This window comes from Ctenopharyngodon idella, chromosome 2 (genome assembly GCF_019924925.1).
Source record: "Ctenopharyngodon idella isolate HZGC_01 chromosome 2, HZGC01, whole genome shotgun sequence".
NCBI classification, from domain to species: domain Eukaryota; kingdom Metazoa; phylum Chordata; class Actinopteri; order Cypriniformes; family Xenocyprididae; genus Ctenopharyngodon; species Ctenopharyngodon idella.
Window position 1 is genome coordinate 21667416 of NC_067221.1, and position 16913 is coordinate 21684328.

The following is a 16913-nucleotide window of genomic DNA, read 5'->3' on the forward strand; positions in this document are numbered from 1 at the left end:
AGCCTTGCTGACCATAAGAGACTTCTTTATATTAAAAAAAAAAAAAAAAAAAAACTTACCGATCCCAAATTTTTGTATGGAAGTGCATATACACATACAGTGTCCAATATGGAATGTTATTATATTTTTTTTTTTATTGTTAATATAAAAAGAAAGTGTACTTGAATATAAGTACTTGATGACATATGAGCTAAAGAAAACTATATTACAAACAAATAATCATATCTCAGTACTCCCATATAAATGCAATAAACACCAAAACACAAAATAATTCTTAATCCGTTTATTTATTATTTAAAAAGCACTGGAGGGTTTTTTTTGTTTGTTTTTGTTGGAGGCAAACAATGAATCATTTAATCAAATCAAATAATTAGTCAAGTCTCATACCATAAAATAAGTACTGAAAGTACTGTAAAAAATTATATTTTAAAGCACACCAAAACAAAAGCATGTAATAAATAAAAATTGCAGAATATTGCAAAACAAAGCAACTGAAAAGAATGTTTAACATTAGGTCCCACTCAAGAAGGACAGAGGTTTTCAGCATTATGTTTTATCACCTGAGGAGATACATGGAGGCTTTTGTATTGACAAAACCCATTGGTTCACTGATATGAGACATGACTGTAGACTGAGACATTAGTAGATCTCATCAGACATCCTTTTAGTGTGATCACTACAGACAATCTGCCAATCAGTGCATAATCATTTTAGTGTGTCAAAACTGATGGACAAGATCTAGATTGTACGCCAAGCAACAAAGCAGTCCTAAAACAAAGTCGTCAATCTACATATTCTCAATCTAGCATTGTGATTAAAAGCAGCCGCGCTCACACACATCTTAGTTCGCTTGAGTTTGACACGCAGAGATCGGATGCCTCGACACAGCAAATGATGCAGCATTTTTCCCGAAGGAACTACAGAATACGTGTTTTCGCTCCTATACGATTGCTAAGCTATCTGGGTTCAGTCCTAAACCATCTAGAAAGCTATGTTCTGCATACTACAGACATCTACAGTACATAAACCAATACAAAGCATAAGAAACAAAACTTTCCAGTATATTCAAACCAAATACAAAAGATAATAACTGAAATTAAAGACCACAAAGACACACACACGCACAAAAAAAATAAAAATCTGATTTGATCCAGTGGTTTGTGATGGCTGTCCAGAGTACTAGCTGCAAATGTGTCGAGTATAATGGGAGGGATATCAAATGCAAAGTTGAATCCGGACTGCTAAAAGAGGGCATTGTGAGTAAAAGTCAAAAGACGTGATCACAATGGTCTCAGTCTGTCGAGAATCACATACAAAGCCCACCACAGCCCAACACAGTGAACCATTGATGCCGTCAATGGTCAACAGGTCCACAGACGACTCACTACAGGAAAACTACTACTAAAAGACAACACAAAAAAAAAAAAAAAAAAAAGAAAAAACCCGGCCAAACATACAAGCATTGTGACGAACACATCCTTTAATTAGCTACAGAACAAACACAGAGTCTTAGATGCTATTCTGGTTTGGTTTGTTAATGTGATTGAGAACTTATCAGTTGTCATCATGCTTCAAGTTACTGCCAGCAGTTACTTAAAGCACTCTGAATATTGCATGATTAGAAAACGGTATGATGAACCATTACAAAAAGCTGTAGTTTTGATACCAGACCAACTGCGTTCAGAGCTTTCATGTTGCAATCCAAATGTAAAGCAAACTACAAATGAAAGTGAAAAGTCCACATAAATCAAGTCCATTTTTCCCCTCACACTGGTTTAAGCACTCAGACGAAGGTGCACATTTAGACAAATGTATCGATTTATTGTGACAGGTCTTTATCCCCTTCCACAGTGTTCGTTTAGTTGAGCACTATGCAGTAGCATCTATGCAATGAAACCCATCACACTAGCAGACGACTAGCATTGTTGACAATACCAGTAAGAAAAAAGTGCAATATTGCATGTGTATTTCTTTAGTCGAGAAGACCGACGCCTGACGGCATACCTGTAGAAAATATCCGACAGTAAACAATGGTGCAAAACAAGTCAAAGAATTTTAAGGCTTTCTGAGTTTCCTGATGGTTTTTTTTTTTTTTTTTTGTTCTCTGAGATAGTTGTAAGAGGTCCACAGATGGGACAGTTTTGGAGAGAGATCATTTTCCAGGCTCTCCCACGTGAATATACACACACACACACACACACGCACACACACACACGCACAAACATGACGCGCAAACATTCGCACACAAGCAGCACTATTCTATTCAAGCGTGTACTGTCACCCCTAATATAAGGTGTATTACTTCTAGTAATTCATATAATAACATCTTTACCATTGAAGCTGCAAGCATAGATATTTATCTACACGTATCCACATTACTATTAAACACACTGCTACATGTATCGACATTACATGGCCAAACAAAAGAATTCCTCCAAGCGGAAAATAATAATAATTATAATAATTGCATGGTCTAATAATATTAAAAATTAAAAAAACCCTACTATTTCAGTTGCCATGCTTATACTACTAATAGAAAACAAAAGGAAATAAGCACAAAAGTAAATTAAGATGACAATAACTTATTACAATTTCAGTAGGGAAAGCTATGTGGAAATGCGGCATTGCAGGCAGTGTTTCTACCCAGAAGAAACTCACTGGCCGTTTCAGTTTCAATCTTTAACGTTGTTTGGTTTCAAAGGTTGTCAAGAATAGTATTAATTTAAGGAATGGATAAACTTAACATCACAACTTAAAGGTTTAGCAAAGCCAAGGAGGTTTAAGAATGCATAAAGTCAGCGCAAGTGTTATGCGCGACTAATTAGTGAGTAACACACAAATACTCCTGCAACTAAACCTGGTTACTGTATTGCACAGCATGTGTGGACAACAAAAACCAGTGAGGGTTTACCAAAAGGTAATATACAAAAAGTATATTGGCTATACAAAAAGACATGATAAACTAGGTTGTGCGAAATTTTGACGATAGATGAAAAGACTGTAAAAAGACCAAACAAGTAAACTTTCCCTAAAACTGTGACCTTTAGGAAGGTTATAAAACATGGCTGACAAGTGAAACAACAAAGATGGCCGATGGAAAACATTGTGCTACTAGTAGCAATTTTGTCTGCATGCATCCAAAAAAAAGTCCTTTCCGGCATTTCAGATGAATCTATAACACTTAAAGCAAGCAATTTATGACCAATGTTTTGTTCGGCGTCACTTGTCGGTCATGTGAAAATTTAATCACGTGACTTGGGAATGTGCTTGAGCGTTTGTGTCTCCTTCGCTTATTTTGGTTGTCACTCGTTGGGCGAAGGAGTTCGGAGGAAGACGTGGTGAAGTTCTTCATTTTTGGCCAGTGGAAGTGAGGACTGAGCTTAAAAGGATCCCAGCATGCACGGCAATCGAGTAAGCTGCAGTGTCTTACAGAAACGGTGATCACAGTGCAGAAGGCAGGGGGTCCCAGCGAGGGTCTACATGGCAGTGTTGGCGTACTCTGAGGCGGCGGCGGCAGGCTGGGTTGAAGCAGATCCCTGAGCCGAACCTTTGCGGTTGATCATGGAGGGGTGGAAGTTGGGGTGCCGGCGGGCGTGCTTGATGAGGTGGTCGCTGCGCATAAAGCGCTTGTCGCAGAGTGGGCACATGAAGCGTTTCTCGCCTGTGTGGGTACGCAGGTGTCGGGCCAACTCATCGGAACGGGCGAACTTCTTTTCGCAGTCGGGCCAGGTGCAAGGAAAGGGCCTCTCACCTAGACAGAGCACATGGACGACCCACAACTTATTAGACGACACTAATGCCGTATAAAATACACAAGTGCACTATAAAGTAAGCAATAGGTTGGCACCTCCTGTTCTAGATATAAAGCATACTGACTGATGAACTTCACACAGCTACTATACTATTTTTTAGCTACTTACTAGAGCTGCATGATATATTGAAATTTAAAAATATTGCAATTGTATATATGCATATTGCAGCGGCTTGTGATAACGATTTTAATACTTCAAAAAGTTACAAAATGTCAACGTTTTAGGGTAACGCAGTAAAGGTGTGAAATGCTGAATATTATTAAGCGCAATAAGCTGTGGAAAAAACTCAGTGCGGTACTCGCATGCACAGAAAGCTGCCTCTTGGACAGTGTGCAATCCAGAATTCAGTTCTCTTAAACATTAAGTGTTAACAGTCTTAAAGTGACAGTAGCCTATAAATACCTGCTGCTGTTTATGTCATTAATGTTAATCAAACCACAAAACACAGCTTTTGTAGTTTGCAAAGATAAATCTATATTTAATTTATATAGTGATTATACTAATTATTACATTTCTGTACTTGAATACTTCAGTTAGACATGTCTTTATTTGCAACCTCGTTATATTGTATTATCTATGCTTGAAATAAGTGTTTTTTTTTACTGACCCCCCCAACTGTGAGTTTTGATTTATTGAACCACTACTCATAATCAGACTACAGTTACATTTTTATTGATTACATGATTACATATTCACAGTGTTAGTAAATTATTCATAATTTATTGATTCTACACAATTTTTTTTTTTTTTAATCTTCCTTTCTAAAAGCCTATCACTTATATACGATGTGTTATAAAGTCTTTTAGATTTGTGGAATTGCACACAACAGCCACTAGTCAAGTGGCTATAATTACATGGAAAAAGGAGAAGCAACATGACAACCGACCACTGAATTTACAGAAATCATTTCACTTTTAAAGAGTGTTTTCAGTGAGTCATTTAATCATGCATTACTATGTCCTTGGAATTTTTTTGACATTCAAACACATTAAAATGCACAAATTCATGTAATTTCATATTTACATATAATGCAGGTTTTCCCAAACTTTTTGTCAACCACACCTCTTTTGACCTATATATTAATAATCACGTCAATAATTTAATAACACATTCAGATATTCATGGTTTTTCCGATTTCAAATAATAGTCACATGACATGCAGGTAAATAAAGTATTCCATCTTTTAAGGATTTGTTGATTTGTTTTTATTTATTTATTTACTTTTTTTATTTATTATATTATTAGATTTTCATTATACTCACTACCCCTCTGCAGTTCCTTCCCAAACCCCAGTTTGGGAAACCCTGATGTAATGTAATGTTTAATGCCCTTCATGTTGTGGATAAGGAATTGAATACATTTTTTTTCTCTTTATATTTTTAAATCGATATGGTACAGAACTGTCCTATTCAAATCAATATGATAAACAAGTTAGGTCAAAAGTAATCTAAAAGTAGTCAAAATACATTACATAAAATGTGTAATGTAATATATTACGCTACTAACGACAACTTTGTGTTTTCATGTCTTGTCAGTTTAAGCATTCAAGCGATTTTAAACCAACGCGAAAGAGAATCCAAAATGCCCATTTTGATGAGTAACAATGTTTGAGCATTATATTAGGCTAGTTTTTTTGTTGTGGTATAAAAATTGGCATAGAGAAATGTGAAAATGTTGGCGTCATAACAACCTTATTTATTAAATACTAGGTTACATGGGTCAAAAACAACGAAAACGATCACTTTTTTTGCGGGCAGTGAAAATATTGGCAGGGCAAAAAAATCTGAACAAAAAAAAATCCTTGGCATTGACCCTGTGTACTAATGATTTCTTAGCGTAGTAGTATTTGTATTTTCTTGGTGTACTAGTAACTGTACTAGATTCTCATACCATAAGCTCCTGAACTTATGTTCCATTAAAAACTATCACCTTGTATACTTCAATTTATGAACAAAATCAAGTGGTAAAGATCATTTGTGAACGGCTCATGAAGAGAGGCCAGGTGTGGTCTTTTAGCTTTAGTCAAATAACAGAAAGTGCATTAAAATGGGAACCTGCGCGTAAGCGGGCGCGCACACGCGCGTTCTGTACTCGAGTTCTGTTCATATGCAAATACCGGGTTCGTCACTATACTAGTATACTCGGTCCTCCCTCACGCGCTCCTTCCTTTGTTCATAAACTTTCTTTGTTCGGAGGCCACAGTTGGGAGTTTTCACTCTTTTGTTCAACTAACGAGCAGTGAATTACATTATTATCCACAAATTCACATTTAATATTTCTATTCATAGCTGTTGGTAAGAGCTGACAGAGGGAGCCCCTGACAACAGTCAACAAACAAATGGCCGACAATTAAAAGTTACTCTAACCGAGAACTCCAATAAAACACAACCCATAATAAAGTTAAAACCTCCCATTATATGTTTATCCAAGAGTGAATTTTAAAGCTACAATATGAGCAGTTTATAAAACTATATAAATTTCATACGATACAAGTTAATGGCAAGGCAAGTAATTATAAATGCGTATATACATTATAAGTACATACATATAGGTTACACACAAATATACGTGTAAAAGTTTAAATGATGTCTGCAGCGTTAGCGTCCATTCGCTCCCATGTGCTTCAGCTTACCTGTGTGGGTCCTGATGTGCGCTTTCAGGTGGGATGATTTGCCATACACCCTATCACACCCGTCGAAAGTACAGGGGTGACGCTTGGTGGGGGACCGGGGTGCGCCGCCTCCTGCCCAAAACTGCTGAGGGGTGCTATTGTACTGTCCCGGGACAGGGGTGGCAGAGGGGGTCATGGTCGGCGTTGGGGTGGTGGAGTCAGACAACGTGGTGTAGCCGCTCTCTCCGCATGACGAGTTGCTGCTTTCGGAGTAGGCCGACATTGGACGAAACTTGCCATGCAGGTCGGTGAGGATCTCCGCCACCGTCATCATATTGGCCCCCTCTAACCGGAGCGTCTCCCGCACCTCCCTGTCCTCGCTCGACCCGTCTGGCTCCCCGGCAGGAAGGCCCTGAGGAGGGGCCTGAGCCGCACCAGACACCGGGGTCGGTCGATGGAGGACAGGACCGCTGGATATCGACACCAGACACTCGGCGGCCAGATAATCCGAATAGGCGAACGACATTTTATCGCGACTGCGTTTAACGACAAAACAAAAGTTATGATGGAGTGCCTCGTTTCCTGAGCCCGTTCGGTTCTTCTCCAAAGACTTTCAACTCGTTGTTTTTTCTCATCAGCAGCGACCTTTGCTATTTATCTATAATGAATACAAAACAAATGAAATAAACCATAAAAAATATCCAAAATAAGTAAAAAATAATACGCTACCGGCGTGTCTGCGTTTCAAGCCCCAACGTGGTGTCCTACATTGCCCCTCGTTTCATTGTGTCTGCTGCTAGAACCGGCAAAGCCCACGCCACGCCCCCGGTAGCGAATTTAGTAATCCTACTACGGAGAGGGCTTGGCTCATGAATATTAATTACGTAATGAAACGTTCGCCCAGTAGACTTAATCGATTGGCTGAAAAGTAAACGTCGGCAAGTAGGCGATGCTTAGCAGGCGAACTCATAAATATTAATTGTAATGCGTGACAGGACGCTCCAGGATGGTTACCAAGCAACTTCAGCGTGACTTTATTAATATTCATACACAAACCTTCGCCGTAGTAGGATTCGTAATCTTCCAGTCGCCAGCATGCAAAGAGAAACACGCACCAAGTGACGTGGTGAACTGACGCGAACTACGGGCGTGGAGCAAAGAGAGACCATTTAATAGTGTCAAATGACACTGTACAAAAAAAAAAAAAAAAAAAAAAAAATCTAGTCACAGCGCAGTTTGCTTCGAATAATGGCCTTGGAGTAATGCATATTAATAATAATAACTACTCAAATTAATTCTTATCAGTTGGTGACGTCGTAGTATACATGAAGACGTGGAAGGCGATGTCCTCTTCATTTTATTAGGCCTACATGTTTATAGGAACCTAATCTACAAGACAAACAGCTCTCATGGAAAACAGTACTATTTAGTGCATGGAATTAAAATTTTTGGTGTGTTTTTATTTATTTTATTTTTTTTAATTTTCTCAGTTTACGCCTAAGATAGGGGCTGGTCACGACATGCCCTGCTTACACTCACTCATCTCTCATGGAGTTACACTCTAATCCTAAAATATAAGTCCTCAACTTTTTGAAGTCTTTTTCTATGGTTTCTAAACAACACCCTCCTGACATAAACTGGTGTCATCAGAGTGCACGGTGAGCACCCCGGCAAATTAGACAGAGTTCATCAATACAGGCCTTCAGCCGTTCCTCCGAAGACCAGGTGGAGTCTGGTGTCAGAGTATTACAGTGAGCAACAAGCCATGAAAAACCATGAGATATAGAGAGTCACTGTGGATAAAGTAGGGCAACCTGAAAGCCCCAACAGATGCTGTGAATCATGCATGATGGCCTCCTCCCTTTTTTATCCAACATCTCATACAGTGAAACGTGCAGGGGAAAATAGGTAGCGCTTTGGAAAAATAAAAGGAATAATGGAATACTGTTAGTAGGTCAGTGAAAATAAAGGCTGCATAGATAGTTTATGTGTGTGTTTTATGTGTGGTGTTCATGTAAGGTTTGGGGCCATACACACACACACACACTGGATTTTCATGTTTTATGGGGACTTTCCATAGACATAATGATTTTATGTCTGTACAAACTGTATATTCTATCCCCTACTCCTAAACCTACCCATCACAGAAAACTGTCTGCATTTTAAATTTTCTAAAAACATTTTCTAAAAACACTCAGTATGATTTACAAGCTGTTTTCCTCATGGAGACCACACTCTAAAAATTAACTAAAAAAACAAAACAAATTTACACAGTAAAATATAGTTTTCCATTGAAACAGTATACTGTAAATACAATGCATTCTGGGTAATATTATCTGTCGTTTTCGAGAAAGTAGCCTATAGGCCTCGTTTCTTAAAATGACAAATATTAACCAGAATGCATTGTTTTAATGGTATATTACTGTTTCACTGGAAAACGGTAATTTACTGTGTAAATTTGTTTTGTTTTTTTAGTTATTTTTTAGAGTGAAAAAATGTCCCCACAAGGACAAGGATTTCGGATATTGCCATCTTTGTGGGGATTTTGTCCCCATAACCTAGGGTTTATCTGAACCACACATACACACACACACACACACACACACACACACACACACACACACACACACACACACACAAAATATTTTCTAAGGAAAAAACAAGTCTCAATTTTGCTTTTCGTACATTTTTTCTGTTTTAAGAATGTTTAGAGATTTTGGTAACACTTTAACACTTTGGTAACACTAACCCTAAACCCAAACCTAGCCCTAACTATAACTCTATAGTACATGTAGTTAATTAATATTACTCAGTACTTATTTGAGTAAGTACAATGTAACTATGCCACCTTAAAATAAAGTGTAACTGATATTTTTACTGCAAAACAAAAAGAAGCTTTTGTTTGTTGTTGTGCACAGCTAGCCCAGCAGATGGCGCCATACTTGAGGTACAAGCCTTATATCATAGCCTATACAATATGGTGCAGTTGCTGATATTTATATGGATAAAAACATGAAATTCTGTATCTTGTAAATATAAATTAGTGAGATCTTTATAACTGTATGGAAGATAAAATACATATATCAGTTGTCAATCTGTATCTTCCAATAATGTCTTTGTAAGGTTATAATATAATTAAAAACACTCCGGTTTTTTTTTTGTAGGCGACAAAACATATAATGCCTGAGAGACGTACAAATAAACATTTCTCAAAAGCCTGATCATATTTGGTAATTACATTTTAACATGATTTTTCAAAAAAATGATGTATGAATAATCAAGTAAACCTAAGTTTTTTCAAAGTTATGCTTACGTTTACTTTATGAAAATCAGTAAAGATTTCACAGCAAAAAGACACATGAACCACGACCTGAAGGAGGAAGTAAGAAAAGTATAAGAAAGTATAAACTACCAATCAGATGGCGTAAAGGTGTGCTTATTTTCTTTAAAAAATAAGGTAAAAAATGGACACTTACAATGGAAGTTAATTAGGCAAATTTTTGGAGGATTTTAAAGCACAAATGTGATGCAATACATTTTCTAAAGGCAATTACATTAGTTTATCTGTTAAAACTGTTTTAGTCATATTTAAGGCTTTAGAGCTTTCAGCATTAACTTACAGCATGGTTGTTTTACAAGGTTGTAAAATTATATAATTGTACACAGAAAAGCTATGATTTTTAATGCTATGCTTACAGATTGGCCACATTCATTTTCTTTTTTAAGGAGAGACAAGTCTGGAAAAAATGTGGTAATCAACATTATGCCACGCAAGCTGTCTATTGTATTTTTTTTTTTTTTATATATATATATTTTTAATATTTATCACAGCACAAGTCACATGATATTCTAAAATAGAAATTAAATAAAACAAATTGCTCTTTAAACACAAAATATTTAACAAGCATTGTAATTAAAATAATAAAATGATGATAATTAAGCTTTGCAATGAGCAAAGATTTTGAAGCACCCCACCAGCAGACACAGGGAAACTTGGAAGAATAAAATGCTCAAGCCATGTCAAATTCATGAACATGTTATGAGAAGGCAGAGGCTCAGTTCAAGATGTCCGTCGGTATGCTGCGAGATTATGTTAGCTGGATGGTCCCCTGGTGGGCATCTGTCTTCTGATTGGTGTCTGAATGTCCTGTGGGTTTTTACAAAGGCTTAACTCAACATCTATCCATTCACTTATGTGGTTATGCTTTTCTAGTAATGGTCTGTCCTATGAAGGGCTGGTGCAGGACATTACTTTAAATCCAATCACTTATGGCTATGTCTCCATTCTGTCTATCGTTCCGAAATCTCTGTTTAATTATGTTGCTTATCTTCTTCAGTGGTAAGTGTTTAATATCCTATTCTTTAATATCATCTTTTGAATATTTTGATAAATGTAAAATAGCCAAGTAAATGTTTGTTTCTCTACAAAGTTTAGTGTAAGTGTTAGTACTTCTGCATTCAATGATGGTTTTTAACTATTCAATGAATGTTTTTACAAGCTGACTGCCACAAACTGCACCAAGGTCAACTTTGCAAGTCTGCTTGCCCTGGTAAGAGAACATACATGTTGAATAAATAGATTTTTGCTATTCATCCATACATAATTATGGATATTCCACATACTTGTCTATCTAATTGGCCACATACCATAGACATCTATAGTTTTCATATACAGGTCATTTTAAATACTACTGACTAACCCTATAAAAAACCTTTTGCATGTTTAAGAATGAAAAAAATGCAACAACAATATTATTTACTTTATCATTTATATAATTGAGGATTTCACCAAATGGAGGTTTTGTCCGATGTAGCTCACTTCTGGGGACAAATTTGTTCCTAAAGTATAAATAAATACACACACACGCACGCACGCACACACGCACACACACACACGCACAGAAAGAGAGAGAGAAAGAGAAAGAGAGAGAGAGAGAGAGATGATTTGTATATGTGTGTGTATACTGTATCTATACATGTGTGTATATACATATGTGGCTTGTGTGTACAGATGTGCAGAAAGGACAAAGACACACCTTTAGATACAGTACAACGATAACCAGTGCCTGGAAAGGTCCTTCATCAGGAAGCAGTCAGTTAGCTTTGGACTGTGTTGTTGACATTGATGTCCGACCAGGATGTCCAGAAATGATATTAAAGGTATGTTCTATTATATCAGTCTTTTTATACATGCAATTTTTTCATCTAAACTCTGAATTTAAACTCCAAATTTAAACTATGATGTAATAAAAATTTTGGGGTGAAACATTTTTACATTTATGCTTTAAAATATTGAGTAAAAGCTGAGAAATCGATGAAATATACCTTATGAATTTAGTAAATACAAGTAAATTTAAGTTGATCAGAATAACTACATTTGGTACCATGACAAATAAAACGGAGTAAGGCACAAGTTAAGCAACTCAAATATTTGGGTAGCACTTTATTTTACAGTCCTGTTCCCCATGTACATGTACTTATTATAGTAATGGGTAATAACTAGGTGCTAACTCCGAACCTACCCCTAAACCTAATCTTAACCCATGTAGTTACCTTATATTACCCAGAACTTTCTTAAGTAAGTACACTGTAAGTACATAAGTGCACATACTGTAAAATAAAGTGCAACCAATAGAAACCCTTATAAACAGCAGCTAACTACTATTCTTTTCATGAAATAAACTTAAATAATATTTGTACATTTTATACAAAATTAACTGTTTTTGCATGCGGAATGTCCAATCTCAAACAATCAATTGAGTGATATTCAGAGATTTTATTCAGAGAGTTTATTCAGAGGTTTTTTTTTTTTTTTTTATTATTATGATACTTACAAAGCAACTGAAGTATATATTTTCAGAGTGCATATTGATATATTTTCTTGACAATGCAACATGTTTTATAACAATTATAATCACCCATGAGATTCATGAACACATGGGGCTTTTGATTCAATAATAATAATTAAATTATTATTCACATACCAATATCTATTCAATATTTGTTTTATAGCTGAGGAACATACAAATAAAGCAAAGCTCATCGAAAAGAGACAATTCGGTGCTACGTTTGAAAAACATAAGGTAATTTCAAAGTTTCTGTTGGTACTATTTTCTCATGCTCACTCACCATGAAAACAAAACCTTTTCTGTATTTGCATCCAATTATTCCAAACAAATTGTATAGTCACTGTTATGTTATATCTGGTTCAAGTTTCAGAATTAATCACATTAATATCAACATTTTAAATAACAGTACTTTAGTTGAGGGTCACATCATTGACTAATCATTGACACACTATTGCTGCTGTTGAGAGTTAGTCTGTGTTCATCATGGATGGGACGAGTGTTGAGAGGTTGAAGGTCCATCTGGTGTTTTGATTTCGAAGAGAGTCATTGGAGAAGAACCCCCTGTGGTTCTCGCTCGAGGGGGGAAAGGTCACAAAGCTTTGCCCACAGGAGGCTGAGCAGGTGTGGACCCTCAACATCAAGAGATCCATTCTGAGCATGTTCCAGACCTCTCACTCGGGACGAGTCAGGGAGACGCTGAGAGAGGTGAGAGGAATTGTAACTGCACAGTTTCATACAATGCCCACTTTATATGAAAAAAAATATGCTGATTTTTGAAAATATATTTGAGAAATATGCAAATGTAGAGTAGTAAATAATAATGCAGTATGTACACTGTTATTCAAAAGATTAGGATCAAGTACAATTTTTAAAAAAGAAATTAAAGGGTTAGTTCACCAAAAATGCAAATTCTGTCATTATTTACTCACCCTTATGTCGTTCCACATCTGTAAGACTTTCGTTCATCTTTGGAACACAAATGAAGATCTTTTTGATGATATCTGATGAGCTTTCTGTCCTTCCATAGACAGCTGTGCAATTGAAACTTTGATACTTCATAAAGAGATTGTAAAGGTAATCCATTTGAATTGAGCGGTTTAGTCCAAATTTTCTGAAGAGACACGATCGCTTTATATGATGAACAGATTGATTTTAGGTTTTTATTCACATATAAACATTCATCAACTCACACATCAGTTGTGGTAAACAGAAGCTGCGAGAACATCTTGGTTACAAAGGTTACAAAGGTTACAAAGGTAACCCTCGTTCCCTGAAGGAGGGAAAGGAGAGGTATGTCAGACAGACCGACGAATAGGAATCTCGCTAGAGAGGCCAATCTACTTCGAGTGTAACCAAGACAAGCCAATGCACATTGGCGTGCAATCATTTGCAGCGGCTGCTTTGCCACGCAGCGCGGGTATATAATGAGCAGCAGGTGCAATGCATTCCTTAGCTTTTCGCTGAGGAGCCGAGCAGATGACCCGGCATGCAGCAGGGTACAGCGACTGTGGCGATTGGGACGTATGTCTCCGTTCCCTCCTTCAGAAAACGAGGGTTACCTTTGTAACCGAGACGTTCCCATTCAATCGGTCAGGTTTGATGTACGTCGGACAGGCCGATGAATAAGAATCCCCACCAAAGCGCCACAGTCACTGCCCCCTTCCAATGCCCTGTGCAAGCCTCCATTCCCTCTTGCCTAATAGGACGATGGGACAGGGCTTACACAGAGAGTGACCATCACTGCTGTTCTGTGATAACCCACACAGTGAGAATATTGGATAACACTGGGAAAGTGTGCCCACCCACTGGGAAGGGAACGCTGCAGAAACCTCATTCTTCCCCGAAGGAGTTATGTGGAGAAGTATACATGGACTAACCCCATAGGGCTGTAATACATATGGAAGTACTGGGGTGACTCCAACCTGATAAGAGGTGGGTTTTCCCAAAGGGAAAGACACAGGCTTCCTTTAGGAGCAGCCGTGGAATTTACACATATGGTACCCAACGTAAATCCGGTTCTCAAGGACTCACAGGGTCTGCCTTGTTGGGACTCTCTGGAGAAAAAAGTGCACGTAATGAGCAGCAAGCTGACACTAAGCCAGGGCCTCTCTGTGTCTCTGATCGTCTGAGGTGAGAACACAGGAGGAGACCGGCTCCACACATAGGCTATAGAATCTAGCGAACGTGTTGAGTGTCACCCAGCCCGCAGCTCTACAAATATCTGTCAACGAGGCACCATGAACCAGCACCCAGGAGGAAGCAATACCTCTTGTAGAGTGAGCACTCAACCTGAGCAGGCAGGGCACGCCTTGAGCTTGGTAAGCCAAGGCGATGGTGTCCACTATTCAGTGGGCCATTCTCCGCTTGGAGACAGGCTTTACCTTCTGCTGGCCTACATAACAGACAAAGAGCTGGTCTGAGGTCCTAAAGCTTTGAGTTCTGTCTATGTACAGTCGCAGAGCACGAACAGGACAGAGCAAAGCCAGGGCTGGGTCTGCCTCCTTGCAGGTTCACTACCTGGTCCCTGAAGGGAGTGGTAGGAACCTTGGGCACATAGCCAGGCCAGGGTCTCAGTACCATGTGGCCGTCACCTGCCCCAAACTCCAGGCACGATTCGTTGACCGAAAATGCCTGCAGGTCCCCTACCCTCCTGATGGAGGCCAACGCAATCAACAGCAAAGTCTTCATAGACAGAATATTTAATTCTGCTAAGTGCAAAGGGTCAAAAGGAGCATTCTGAAGTGCTCGAAGCACTAGAGCAAGGTCCCAAGAGGGTATGGAGGGAGGTCGAGGAGGATCTGTCTCGCCCCCTTAAGGAACCTGACGACCAGGTTGTGCTTCCCAACAGACTTGCCATCTAATTGGCCGTGATACGCAGATATTGCAGCAGCATGAACTTTAAGGGTGGAGGGAAACAGTATGCTGCAGGAAGGAAAGCACGGCTCTGATCGAACATCTTCGGGGGTCCTTCATCGAATGGTAAGAACACCATTCGATGAACAGGTTCGACTTCAAGGCGTAAGCCTGTCTCGTAGACAGTGCTCATGCCGGAGTGATGGTGTTAAGTACCTCAGGGGGTAAGTCACCTAGAACCTCCGTGTCCCGTCCAGGGACCAGACATGGAGTTTCCAGAGTTCTGGACGCTGGTGCCATAAGGTGCCCCGTCTCTGAGAAAGAAGGTCCTTCCTCAGTGGGATGCGCCAGGGAGGTCTGGTTGGGCCAATAGGGCACAACTAACAAGACCTGCTCCTCATCCTCCATGACTTTGCACAGGGTCTGTGCAAGTAGGCTCACTAGGGGAAACGCATATTTGCGTAGCCCCCATGGCCAACTGGGTGCCAGTGTGTCTGTGCCGAGTGTTCGCTCTGACAGGGAGTAAAACAACTGGCAGTGAGAGGTTTCTGGAGAGGCAAACAGGTCTACCTAAGCCTCCCTGAACTCTCTCCAAATCAGCTGGACTGCCTGGGGGTGGAGCTCGTGAAAGCTCGTCAGCCACACGGTTGAGCACACTGGTGACATGAATGGCCTGAAGCGACCTCAGATGCTTCTGATTCCAAAAGGAGGAGATGGAAGGTGAGTTGTGACATGCAACCTTGATGGTTGATGTACGCAATGGTTGCAGTGTTGTCCGTACGAATCAGCACGACTGAGCATGTTCTTCTGTGAGACGTGCTGTCTGTTCAACTGTGCTAGTATAAGCCAGTCGTCGAGATAGTTGAGGATGCGAACACCAGGTTCTCTCATGGGAACAAGGGCTCCCCCCATGGTCTGTCCTGACCCTCGAATGCAAATTGCAGGAACGGCCTGTGTCAAGGGAGAATCGAGACATAAAAGTACACATCCTTCAGGCTGATCGCTGCAAACCAATCTTGGGGACAGATGCACTCGAAATGAAGTAGGGGCTCTAGAATTCTGACCTCATATCGGCTGGAGGGACCAGCTCTATTGCGTCCTTTGCCAGTAGGACCGCAATCTCTGCATGCAAGACATGGGCATCGACTGCTTTCACTGAAGTGGATGCCCCTGAAGTTGGGAGGACGCCGGGCAAACTGAATCACATAGCCAAGCCTGATGTTCCAAAAGAGCCAGGCTCGCAGAGACCTACAAGTGGGACCAAAGGGATCATAGGCAGACCCGCAGTGGGGAAGCGAGGTGGAACACAGGGACGCAGCTCGGGGGGCTTTCTTTGTGAGGCGGCCCGTAGCGGGGTCTGAGTGTGCTGTGCAACACTTACCTGGCAACACTTAACTGGCGTCGCGTCAGTTACACTTTTTCCGTAAGTTGAACAGGGAAGGCGTAGGACGTAGTGCAAGCTTTGTGAACTGCAAGAGTACTTTCTTCGTACGTTTAAATATATTTTACTTCATAACTTGTTTAAATATGGATATTTTTTACACAAATGCATCGCTTCGATTCAGAAGGCCTTAATTAATCCCCCGGAGCCGTGTGGAGTACACATTTATGATGGATGGATGTGGATGGAAGCACATTCTTCAGCTCATTCACTGCCATTATAAAGCTTGGATGCGTCAGGATATTTATTATTAATATTTGTCGATTATGGTCATCAGAAAGAAGAAAGTCATATACACCTAGGATGGCTTGAGAGTGAGTAGAGCTTGGGCTAATTTTAATTTGAAA

General features: G+C 39.4%; 2 protein-coding genes across 5 annotated transcripts in view; one reads left to right on the top strand and one right to left on the bottom strand.

Annotated features, from left to right (window-relative positions):
* Positions 1-268: 268 nt before the first annotated feature.
* On the bottom strand, positions 269-7307 carry zgc:153115 (uncharacterized protein LOC768186 homolog). Of its 2 annotated transcripts, XM_051866946.1 has the most exons (3): positions 7153-7307; positions 6445-7081; positions 269-3751 (listed from the first exon to the last, which is right to left on the bottom strand). In XM_051866946.1, the coding sequence occupies exons 2-3, from the start codon at positions 6947-6949 to the stop codon at positions 3477-3479; spliced, it is 780 nt and encodes a 259-aa protein (XP_051722906.1). In that variant the 5' UTR covers positions 6950-7081; positions 7153-7307; the 3' UTR covers positions 269-3476. The 2 variants fall into 2 exon arrangements, with proteins under 2 accessions (XP_051722906.1, XP_051722898.1); XM_051866938.1 differs by having other exon boundaries at positions 6445-7234.
* Positions 7308-10621: 3314 nt separating this feature from the next.
* Positions 10622-16913, top strand: part of LOC127497907 (uncharacterized) — a 67925-nt gene continuing 61633 nt past the window's right edge. For all 3 annotated transcript variants that reach the window (XR_007925701.1, XR_007925702.1, XM_051866689.1), the window contains exons 1-5: positions 10622-10762; positions 10923-10973; positions 11435-11583; positions 12436-12506; positions 12812-12977. Coding sequence is in view for 1 of the 3 variants with exons in the window: in XM_051866689.1 (XP_051722649.1) it covers positions 10693-10762; positions 10923-10973; positions 11435-11583; positions 12436-12506; positions 12812-12977 (507 nt within the window). In the remaining 2 variants the exon portion in view is untranslated. The remainder of the gene's footprint in view (positions 10763-10922; positions 10974-11434; positions 11584-12435; positions 12507-12811; positions 12978-16913) is intronic.